Source organism: Calidris pugnax, unplaced genomic scaffold (assembly GCF_001431845.1).
Source record: "Calidris pugnax isolate Ruff unplaced genomic scaffold, ASM143184v1 scaffold13, whole genome shotgun sequence".
Taxonomy (NCBI): domain Eukaryota; kingdom Metazoa; phylum Chordata; class Aves; order Charadriiformes; family Scolopacidae; genus Calidris; species Calidris pugnax.
This window is the reverse complement of record NW_015090810.1, coordinates 23,192,753-23,204,900: the sequence shown is the minus strand read 5'-3', so window position 1 is coordinate 23,204,900 and position 12,148 is coordinate 23,192,753. Positions and strand designations below refer to the sequence as shown.

Genomic DNA, 12,148 nt, shown 5'->3' with positions numbered 1-12,148 from the left:
CCCCCCCCCCCCCCAGATTTATGTGTCTTTCTATAACGCTAATATGCACTTGGTTTTGGTTTTCTGTTCAATTTGGGAAAAGCATGGAAAATGGGCAATGGTAAAGAAATGGAGGAATGCTTCAGTTTCCCTATTAACAGTTAAAAACAGATAGTTATTCTTCCCCAGGCCTATGGAATGATAAATGCTCAGGAAAAGCACTCAAGATTGATGACTTAATCAAAACTGCCTCGCATACAAAAATCTGTTGGGGAAGAACAGCAAGGAACTCGGTAACAAATCTGAAGAATATAACAGCATATCCTGCTTTGCTGTGTGCTTATTACTACTGTCCTTAGGGCAATTTAGATGCTCTCATATCTCCTGTAAGTATTCCCCTGTTTTCCACACTCACTGCATTGCTTGTTACCTGACCTGCCAAGTAGGGGTGCAGCATGCAAGACAATCTCACCTAAATGCTTCTTTTTGCCTCGTTTCACAAACAACTTTCTTACCCAGTTGAAACACTGCAGACGAACAAAGATACCAGAGTTTTGGGTAAGGAAGGCCGTTGGGAATGCTGGGCCTATGGACTCATTGATCGTTGTGGCTACAGGTTATTTGGGTTGATGGTACTGAGAACCTCTTGCTCTCAGCATCATTGAACTTATTAGTGTTCTGGCCAGCGTTTAGTTAAATTGGAAGTTAAATTCAGCAGTGATTTATCCTTAGAAACTGGATGAAGCTGGTTTGCAGCTTTTCTAAGAAGGACACAAATTCATTTTATCTAACGACTTGCTGCTTTGTTTCAGAATGGGCTTCAATCTATTTGATTATTTATATTGCGTTATTTCCCTTAACTGGAGGCAAGTTTAGTCAGATGAATACCTATATTCTTGTCAAGACAGCAATACGCAGCAGCTATTTCTGCTGCAGGTAAGCTTCTAACCACTTAATTAATTCAATGCCATGAAGAATAGAAGATGAGGTGAACTGGCCAGTTTTATAAGGACATGCACTATCTGATGATCTGGACTGTCTGTCCTGTAGCTCATCACCTCCAGCCCCAGTGGCAGTCAGTCACTGCCAGCCCAGCAGCTGAGAGTCAAATCTAAGACTAGCTGTGCTGCAGTGGCACATCTGCGTGACACTGCCAGCTCTCCTCCTCCCCAGGGTCCTCTAGATTCATCTTCTAAGCAGGACTTCACAGGAACTTGGAAGCTCCTAAAAGGTTCTTACAACATGACAAAATGAAATATCATCAGAAGAGGTATGATCTCTATCTGTGAATGTTTTTGTCATTAACGAAAACGAGCTTAAAAAGTACCTTTTCAAAAACATGGTTTTATATTATGAACCATAATGATGTGTGCCAAAGGGGAAAAAAAACCAAAACAAACCCAAAACACAACACAACAATAAACCCAGCTGACTGTACTACCTTCTCTTCCTGGGGGGAAAGACAATACGGTATCTTCTTCCTCCTTTATGACACCTCTGACAGTGACAGACATACATTGCCATGGCCTATTTTGAAAATGCTTAGGCACTTAATAATAATAATGAGAAGTGGATCGCTCAGATCATGAATACCCTTTAGCCATGAAGATTTCTAATTCACTGGGGGAAAAAAAAAAAAAAAAAGAGTAGCAGCTGCACAAGCGATCCCACAGCACCACTACTAGCACTTGGAATTGCCAGGCCTCTAACCTTTGCATCACACAATGACTTCATATTTCATAAAAACATAATCAAAGCCAAGCATTCACACAACATTATCAGTGTTGCTGGAGCCTGTAGGTGCAGGTCAGCCTGTAATGATGATGAGATGATGATGATGATGAGAGTTTGTGTGTGTGTCTGTTAACGTAATACCAGAGGCAGTAATTCTGTTACAGTGCTCTCAGTACAGGGCAATACTCTCATCACTGCCTTGAGCCACCACTAAACCCTGCGCAGGGTCTGATGACTTGGGGCTGTAACACCACAGGACGCTGGGGGCCAAGGGAAGCCTGCAGGCAAGATGGTCATCGCCTCTTCCAGCTCCTGACTCACAGTATAGCCATCCTTACATGGCTTTTACCTGGCTATGTCCGCTCTCACAGCTGCTCAGCTGCTCTAGATGGGGGGAAAAAAGCAAGCTCTGGTCCTGCCCATTACCCTACTCTAGGCCATGGAAACAGGTGAAGCTGTGCCTGTCTTCACATCACCAGCAAAGATGCCAGCAATCTTGATGTAGCCAGAGCTGGAAAGGAGAATTTATGTCCCAGATCCACAAAGTACCTGCCTCTCAGTGACTCCAGCAGAAGATAACACATCTCAAAACCTTTGCCAATTTAGTTTTAATTCTCTCCTCTTCCCTTGCACAAAAGGACTATAAGCTAAGCCATGAGGTTTCCATCAGATACAAGGTACAGACAAAATTTTGAGAACAGAAAATTCTAGTGATTACTTCTGTTCATGACTTTTTGCTTCCCACCATGTCCCTCTGCTTTGTAGTTTTTGCTTCTCTTCAGCGTAACAGGGAAAACTAGAGAAATTAATTCCCCTGGCACATGGTGGTGTCCTTCCTTTTCAGCCCCAGCAAGTACCACCAGATTGGCCTTCTGAAAGGGAGGTAGCAACTGCAGGTAGAAAAACCTACCATTCATCCCTGGCAGCCTCTGCACCACTCTGGAACAAGTTTCCCTTCAAAAGCCCACTGCCAGCTACTCTCTGGCTGCTGGGAAGGGAGATTTGGGAAGCACATTCCAAAGGACAGCTCAAACTTCCTCCTCTCACGTTCTTCCATGGCTCTCCTCCCCACACCCCCCAGACCTCCATTTCTGTTAGTACAACTGCTTGAAAACACAGTTTGGGGGCTTGAGGAGGGTTCTTGCTATTGTAGCTTGACCTCAGTATGGAGGGTGGGCAAGCAAGGGCCACAGCCTAGAGTACATTGCCTGCACCTCCTTGGTAAGGGGCGATGCTGCCCCATCCATCCCGGCCAAGCACGCAGAGTTTTGCTGTGTCTGCAGGAACTGCCTTTCAGATCATTTCTAGCACAGCTTAGCTGCCAGCACCGATACAGTAGAGCTCTTCTGTGCTGCCCACAATGTGCCGGGGGCTGGCAGCCTCCCCAAAACACAGCTGTGCCTGGAGATTTCCCCACTGGCCACAGAGCCCGTGAGTCGGAGCAGAGGTGGAGAAGCAGCAGCAGCAGCTCCACCACGTGCTTCTCTCACATGGAATAGTCCCCTCTGCATCCACGTCCACCCAGCTCCTTCCAGGCTGTACTCCAGTCTACATTTCAGATGTGCCCAAGGTTCCCTGCAACAACTTGTTTATTTTCCTAAACTATTCAGTAATGTTTGCGGAATGTAAATCAGGTAGGACATTTTGACCGGGGACAGGCATCAGCAATCCAGAGATTCAGAGAAAGCAAAGCTAAAGGATGCTGTCACTACAGTACTTCAGGAGGATACCAACATCTCTTCCCACTCCTACCACACATCCAAAATGTGCAACGGCGTAAGCAAGCACAGTGCAGCCTGAACAGAGTGCCTACAGTTTATGCCATACTGCCTCATCTGTTCTTTGCACCAGCTGTTCCTGGAAGGAGGTGCCACTGAATTGTTTCTCTCTTCCTCTGATGCTCTGGAGGGAAGACAGAGGGCATTTTTTAAAACTCTCCGCTTTTTTAGCAAAAGGAACAGGGCTGGATTGTTTTGTACTGGCACTTGCTACCTTCTCGTCCCATTCCCTTCTCACTGCGCAAGCACAAGACATTACATGCTGAAATAATATTTAGGTTTGCAGCTGGGCTTGTTGCTGCTGTAATTTAGAAGGTATAACCAGCCATCAGCATTTCAAAATACATTCAGTTTTGAATAAAGAGGCAATTTCCACAGGGAATGACCATCAATGAATGACAGTGTACGCAAGAAGAGCGAACAAAACTGCCAGTCTGTCAAGAATTTGCCTGATGTGTCATCCCAGTTTAATTAAGGAACAAAAATTACTGTAAAAGACAGGAGATAAAGTCAGCTCTCCTATAAAGGTGCCTCCTTTCCTTCCTACGTTAAAAATGAACTCCCTTTGTTTGGAATTACTGATGCACAAGCAGTTTGTGGCAAATCATTCTCCAGAACTGAAAGATGGCTGAAAAATAGGAGCCAAACTCATGCTTTACGCACTGGGTAATTCTGATTCTAGAGGATTTATGGGTCTTTAAACCCACCTCAGTGTATCAGCTGAGTATTTCCTGCAGATTTTGTGCCCTGCCGGTGCTGAGCCAACCGCAGCTACAGGTAACTCTCAGCCCTCTGGCGAGTGGCCACAGTGGCCACGCATTAGTCCTTCTGCCGACCAGCCCTGCCCTCCCCAGCCTTCTGCTGCCCCTCTGAAGGCAGCCAGCAAAGCCGTGCCCCAGAGCCTGCCAGCAAACCTCTCCTTGCCAAATCCAGTTTCTTCCACTTCTGCAGTTTCGGTGGAAGAGCCAAGAGCTTTCTCAGTCTTTGGTGAACTGCTTCAATCTAAATAAACTTTTCTATCAGAGGTTTATTGTCTCGGCACATCGAGGGATGCAAGGCAGCTCCGCGGACATTGCTTACGGCAGCTAAGAACCACTATGGTATTATGGCCAAAATAATCTGTTTTCACTGACTGAACGATCTGACCAATGGCTAAACATACAATGAGAGGTATTATGTTTAAATCCAACTATTTCTCTGTAGTTCTGGAAATCTAAATACAGCGCCATGTTTGTGTGGGAGAACGAGAAAGCTAAAACCACTTATAAAATAAAAGTTGTACTGTCTACAGTATTTGCTTTGTCAAAGATGAGTGAAGTCAGAAGAAACAATAAAAACAGTGCATTTTTCAAGAACATTGATTTCAAGAGGGTAGTTCTCCGGTTTAATAATCAAGGATACCACAACACATATAAATAAACTGGGGACTGAGAGCTGTAGCTTTAACCTGGTACTTTTCCACAAGGCAAATATATCTAAGTGCATTTATTTCTTCTCAGAGCAGATACGTAAAAAGCATTAGCCTCCATCATGCTGTTGTCCATTATGAGGTCTACATGCAGGCCCAGAAAGACTATGTAGTACACGTATAAATATACATACCCGACTTGGGTACAGTCTCGATATGGCAGCACTGAAAATATGCTACAGAAGGATCTTCTGCTGCTGATAAGGACTATTCTAAAATACAAAAGAAAATAAAAGAAATCAAAATTTAAAAATCCCACCACAATAAGCAAAGCAAGAGATGTTACCATTGAGGAACTCATAATCATAAAACTTCCATCATGGATGATTTCTCCCTCCTCTTTTGGCGGAGGGAGAAATACCCTTACTGGTAGGGTATTGCGCTACTGAGTCTTTACAGAAGTGCTGAAGCCTGTGCCATACATTACAAAGCCAATGAGTAGTGGATTCCCATCCCCTCTACAGCCTTTCTAGGAAGACTATCTTGAATACATTACTTGTGACCCAGGATAGATGTTTTCCTAGTGAAAGCAGTCCTAGTGAAAGGAGTCCACCCAGAGAGGCAAGGAGCCATTCTGGCAACTCACCACTATGGGTGAAACTACAGAGATAAATCCAGCAGCAAGCCAGGTGACAGACACCAACAACCACCTGTAAGGCACACCACAACTCTGTGGCTGACCTGGAGTCTGCATTTATCGGACAAGAATTTCCAGCTGCTGGTCATGATCTTTCTCTGCCAAACCAAAGGACTCCTTTGACTTCCAGCTTCCTGTTCCTGAAATAGCCTGATTCATGGATGAAGTCAAAGTTTGCTATTATCATAAGCTTTCAGATCCTTCCACTGTTTTCCAGGTTCCTCCTTGAGTCTTCTCCAGTTTTTCCCCTTCACCCCTCTTGGTCTCTGGGCAGCATCACTGGCCCTGGCAGCTGCACAGATGGCAGATATGCATATCACATCTTTACATTTTACCTTTAAGATCAGTGTCTCGCCCTGATGACCCACCAGCCTCTGTGCTCAGCAATCACATCAGCCCCCTTGGTTATGATGTTGCGTTGACCCTCAGGCACGACTGGTCCCACAGCTCCTCACCCTTTCTCCTCCAGCACCACGTCTATCTCAGTCACTAACTGTCAGAGCTGAATCCCTCCTGTAAGCATGGCTTGCCTTCATTCCTTATAGGCAGATAGCTCAAGATTTAGCTACATGAAAGCACACAACATCTGCCTGCACAGAGCTTATCTCAGAATCCAGGCCCCTCTCACAGCAAACGCCTTGTATTTTTAACCAGCCTCCAAATCTCCGCATCATCTGCAAAGTCACTGTGTGGCATTAAATCAAATACTTTAGAGCAACCTATCTGTTTTACAGCCACACTATTACCTTTAGCCATCAAGCTCTGACATAACATCAAAACCATCTTGAGGTCAAGACACGCTTTCCATATAACTGCAGGGACTGCCAATAGCTCCATTATTATAGTTTTGGGAGATGCAGATTGGCAAGAAGCCAAGAGAAGCTTGATCAAGATGTAAGCTATAAAATGCCAATAAATAACTGTTTATAAATACACCCTCTTTCCTTATTACCTTCAGGACATTGACAATTGTATTAATGTAAAGATGTAAATGTAAAAAAGTAAAAAAAAAAAAACTACAAAGACTCTTCTTCCCTCTGAAGTTAGTCAACGGGCTCAAATTCCTCCAAGATACAACAATGACAATTTTTGCCATCTTCTAATCTGATTAGTGTTAAAATTTACTGATCTTTTACCTTTCTAAAGATCTCCAGTTGTGGTCCAAAGGCAAGGCCTACTGCTAGGGTGGTTGTCAGGACTATTGCAACTCCTTGGCCTGCTCTCCAACACTGATTTTTCTGATGTTTTGTGCCACAAATCTACGTGTGAGGATTTCACCCAAATTTTTCATCTTTTGGCCTGCACTGGTCAAATAAACCCTAGCAAGCTATTTTACTCTTTACTGTCTGAAAACCACCATATGCACCTATAAATCTTGTACCACTAACACTGTTATTAAAACACCATTTCCTTAATAGACTAGCTTAGTCATCATCCTTGGAAAAGGTTTAGATCCCCAAGAGAGCTGCAGCATGCAATGTTTGGAAAAATGCAGAATAATCAGTTTTCCTTCTCCTGGATCATTCTGTTATAGCAATCCTATTTTCTTCCTTAAAAGCATGTTTAAAAGCCAAGTGGTATTTACCCTTTAATAAAGGGGGGTTTCTAATAATAAACATGCATTAGGAAGCTCTCCTGCAGCAGGTAAAGTATGATTTCATTGTCTGAATGCTATTGTACCCTTTACCTACGGTAAATATCTCGGGTCCTATAAGATGGTCTCACAGTGCAGCAGTAAGTTATAGAGCGTGGGGGAATCATTTCTCACATTTGAGAAAAGCAATCCACAAGCAAAAAAAAACCCTGGCATATGATTAATTTTGTGCTTGCCACTGCTTATTGCTGAATGGTTGCTACTCACAACAGCTTGCTTGTTCACTGGAAGCCTTGTTTGCTGATGTATGAAATTTGGCAGAGATTTCGAGGCTGACATCAGAAAGCATCTTTGAATTCGGAAAACCACGGTACCCACTAAGCATATGCCCCCCCACTCCCTCTGGTTGCTTCTGGAAACACAACTCTTCCATCAACGCCCTACACCTCCCTAAAAAAAACCCCAAACAATTCTTAATATGTAAAGAAAAACAAACTGGTGCTTCCACGTTCACAAGCCAAGACAACAGTGGGAAGTTACCACAGAAATCTTGCTATGTGTATCAGTAGGAATCAGACCAGAAAGGAAATAAAAAGCACCAGCCCAGTCTCTGTCGGTTTTGGTTTTTTTTAGATTTCTTTCCTTTGGGACCCAAATATTGCCTCTCTTTCCATAAACAAAGGGACCATCTTTACATAAAGAACTCCCAGGCGGAGCAGGAGAACAGCCCACGGCCTCCACTGCCAGGATGCCACAAACCCTCATCTACAAAGCTGCTGGAGGAGGCTGCTGCAAAATGGCCTTAGGAGCTGGACTGGAAGAGAAGTAGGGAAGGCAGTGGCCAGAAGCTCATCAGGGAGGGATGAAACAGCATTTTATTTAGAAGTCTGATGATATGCATGGAAAACAAAAATATTCTGAGGGTCTGCAATGGTTTGCTGGAGCAGAAAGTCCAGAAACTTCTCACAAAATATGGTTTGGAGAAGAAGGTGTGATGGAAGCCCATTGCTGTTCAAGAAAATTGAATTACCGTTTATGGGAGAAAAGCATTTTCCTGGATTTCAACTCTTCAACAAAGGGTGTCTATGATCCTGTGCAGCTCTGAATGAGCTAACTCCAACATCAGAAGCAACTTGAGTCAGAGTGGGTTTACGTGCCCTGGCTGCCACTGGGCCACCTAGACACATCTAAAATTACTTCATGAAAAGGTTTTCACTCTCTAATTCTCACATTTCACCAAGAAGTTGTACTAATTACTATGGTTCAGAGCAACCATTACCTGGCAAGAGAGCTCTGACAATGTGCAACTGTCTGAGACTGTAAAAGCTAATCTTCCAATTTCTTTAATGAGGCGTACACTCTGAAACTACAAAAACTCACTAAGCACAAGTCTCTCAACAGAATTTGCTTGACATGAAGAAGAATGTCTGTTTCTCTTTGTGTCTGTCCAGGTTTGATTGTGTTGCACCAAAAGGCTGCGATCAGGCAATGTGATATACATCATATGTACCATATACACGTGGAATACTGTAGCCTCTTCTCTCATACCTGATTGATGATGTTTGACTACTTTGTTGTCCTGAACACAACAGTGAACACACAAACCATGGATGTTGTCTGGGTAGCAGCCATCACTTTGGAGTCTCCCAGGTTCAAGCTGGGGCTACTGGAAGGTGGTTATGAGCTGGGAGTCCACTGCAAATAGCCAGCCTCTTGGACTGCAGGAATGTGCATTTCCACAATTAAAAGAGCAGCAAAAGAGACCTGTCATGGCCTATGGGTGGTGTTTAGCCTTGGCTTAGATCTGTTTGCTAACAAAAAAATTGAGAAAGCGATAGGAAGGGGGTGGGAGAGAAGCATTGTTTTACTGCTTTTGTATCTGCTATATAGGGTGACTCTAGAAATGCTCTTGTCCCATTCTCACCGCAAATTGTATGTTCAGCTGGCTCAGGTGCTGTTTCAGTGGCCTGTTTCTGCTAGATAGGTAATAGTATGCTTCACAGCTTATGGAACCAATAAACCTGCTGAGTAAAGTGGGTGAAACCACATGCTGGTGGCAACCTGTGCTAATTTGTATGTTAGGGTTGACTTGTCTTTGTCTTTTAATGGGGAAATTTGTTCTGTGCTTTTTTAAAAGACTGCTTTGATAACAAAGTCTAGGAAACCTAATTTTCCAGCTCCTTTAATAACCCACGTCCTACAAATCCAAAGAAACCGGTTTAACCAGCGCACAGAACCATCAACAGGAAGCTTTACAAGGCCTGGCTGATAAGCTGGGGTCTGGTTTTCCTCTGCGCTGAAATAGCTGAACTCTTATTTTAACCACAGCTGGTCCTGCCTTGCTGCTGCGCTGCCAAAGGCTGGACCCCGAGCATCATCGCTCAGCGTGTGCCATCCCCGGGGCTAAGAGGGGAAGAGCTCTCAGCCCCACAGGACAAGGACACCTCACTCCACAGGCTGAGCACCACAAGTAAGGGGTGTTCCCAGAGAAAGGAGCCCTGAGATATCACCCACACTGCAGTCTTCTTTGCTGTGACGCTCACAGTCACAGGCCAGTGACACAATGACTGAAAAGTGCTACCTATTATAAAGGCCAGCTATTAATTCACCACTCAAAAATATGATCTGTGTAGAAGTTTTCAAAGCTGGGTTCCTCAAGTTAAGTGACGTGCTGTGATAGAAGGGTCAGTGACTTCAGAGAGAGCTCAGAGAGCCCGACTCCGTGGCTGTGTCCTGCACAACCACTCATGAGCTGCCTGGGATGACGTCCCAGGCACGGGAAGGAGTCCCCAGATGGTTTTCTATCCATTGCAATATCTGTGCTCCTCTCTGTCACAGGGAACACCAGGGAGGACACCTGCTTTAAAGGCCTTAAGGTACTCAGAAACTCTGTCATTTTAGGATGAACACACAGAGCAGATCCACCTGACTTTCTTGAGGTCCTTTTCATCCAGAACGCCTATTAACTTCAGTAACTGCAACAGCACCCAGACCCCTCAGAAAACCAGGGTATGTGCTCAGATTACTTACTGCTAGACTTAGCTGGCCTTAGGGGCCACACAAACTGTTGACTTTGCATTTTATTTTTAGCTAATATCGCTGTGGCTCGTTGTCCATAGGATGTAAAGCATTTCCAAAACTGTGCATCTTATTGTCTCTACATTCTAGATAAAGAGACTTTTATTATGATTATGGAAATATTCTGGAAAACCGTGCCTGCTGATAAAGATAATAGGGCAGTTGAATAACAGAAGCTTACTCACTGTTTTCTTAGCCAGAAAAATATTCAGTTATATTATCAGACATAATGACTGATCTATGAATCAAGACAAAATGTTGCATATATCCTACAAACACTTTTTTTTTGCAAAAGACAGAGAAAAGAGTTTACAAATCAAGTAATTATTCACTTTTTTTCGCAGTTAGAATTTCTTTCAAGTTTATTAATGTATTTTATATACACATCTCAGAAATTACTCTGTGGAATTTGCATAATACCTTATGAATAAGTATTTTTTTGCTGTAAGAAATTCCCAGAGCGTACATCTATTTATGCACAAAACAGACTAAAATTAGAGGGCTGCTTTTCAGTGTTTGATTCTACATGTATTTGTTGTAAAGACAATAATCAGCTGCTAGTCAGACAATAGTCGTCAACAGTTCTGCATGCTCCTGTTTGCTACAAAAGCTGTTTCTAAAAAGCTGTCGTCTCTCAGAGCCACCTTCTGCAATATTTATGTTGATTACTACCTTTCACTGCATTTAATTGTACGTGTGAGGATAAACGCGAGGAAAATTTAGCTTGAGCCAAGGAACACCTACCAGAATTCAAGTCATAAAACCCGTGGTTCAATGTAATGTCAGAATTTCTATTGACCTGGTTCCACGTTTGATGGAAGCCACAGGCTACATGGCACAAACGGGTCCACAGGAACCTACGTGGCAGTTGTATGAGAAGAGGGATGTGCAAGGGTAAGTGCAAGGGTAAGTGCAAGGGTTGACTCCCAGTGGGGGGGTTTAATCTAGGCTACCTAAACAGGTTGCATCTCTCTCAAATCTATTCAGGTTTGGAAATAAAATCATGAGGCACGTGGGAAAATTGTCTTGGGGAAAAAAAAAAACAGAGAGGGTAGGTGTCTTCTTCATAAGCAGGGAGGAGCTAGTTTCACTTCTGAGCTGGATGATACTGCAATAAGGAACCTATTCTGCTGATGGGAACACGATGACAGGCACTGTGCCTTTGCAGTGAGCGATGTCCTGTCCAACCACCGCTGTGCAGGTCCCACCGGTGCCTGTGGCTGCCATTTGGGCAGTGCACATCCCAGCTTGGGGTGTGCACCCCTCACACACACACCCCAGGAGCCCCTCTGCCCCAAAACCAAGGATCCCACTCCTCACCTTGCCACAGCCATCCCCAGCTGGGCCTTTACCAGCCAGCACTTCGTACCCACTAAGAGATGCTGAAACAGCATTCAGCCGCCACGGAACTCGTTGCAGGCAGGTTCTGCCACCTGCCCCCTTCACACATAGCGCCTGGCACTACCCTGGAAGCCACACAACCAGATTACACCTAGATTTACTCCAACAGCACCATGGATTTTCCTTTCACACAGGTTGTTTGTATTAAGGAGACACAGGTCTTAAAACAATAAAAATCTATGGGCTAGCACTTCCATTGACTCATTCTTTGCTGGAGGAAAGAGCGTGAACTGCAGCCTGCACCTCCAGGGACTGTTTTTAAGGCCATGACTATCTATGTGTGGTGAGTGGCAATGGCACGCTGTGTTCTTGCAGGGGGATGCCCGACCCTGCCCTTCCCCTCATGCCCCACGCATCGCCTGTGCAGAAGCAGCCTCTGGATGCACAGTACCTGCCGTTTCTGGTATCGTGCTGCCGCATGTTCTTGATGAAATGAACCTTCTTGAAGTTCTTTGGTCTGGGTGATCCTGAGAGTGTCC

At 44.3% G+C, this 12,148-nt stretch overlaps 1 protein-coding gene across 2 annotated transcripts in view; it reads right to left on the bottom strand.

Annotated features, from left to right (window-relative positions):
• CABLES1 (Cdk5 and Abl enzyme substrate 1) overlaps nt 1-12,148 on the bottom strand; it is a 35,945-nt gene extending 23,797 nt beyond the window's left edge. The window contains exons 1-2 of one of the 2 annotated variants that reach the window (XM_014938757.1): nt 12,061-12,148; nt 5,094-5,171 (exon numbers count right to left, since the gene is read on the bottom strand). In XM_014938757.1, the coding sequence (XP_014794243.1) occupies nt 5,094-5,171; nt 12,061-12,089 (107 nt within the window). In that variant the 5' untranslated portion in view covers nt 12,090-12,148. The remainder of the gene's footprint in view (nt 1-5,093; nt 5,172-12,060) is intronic. The other variant, XM_014938756.1, reaches the window with a different exon arrangement.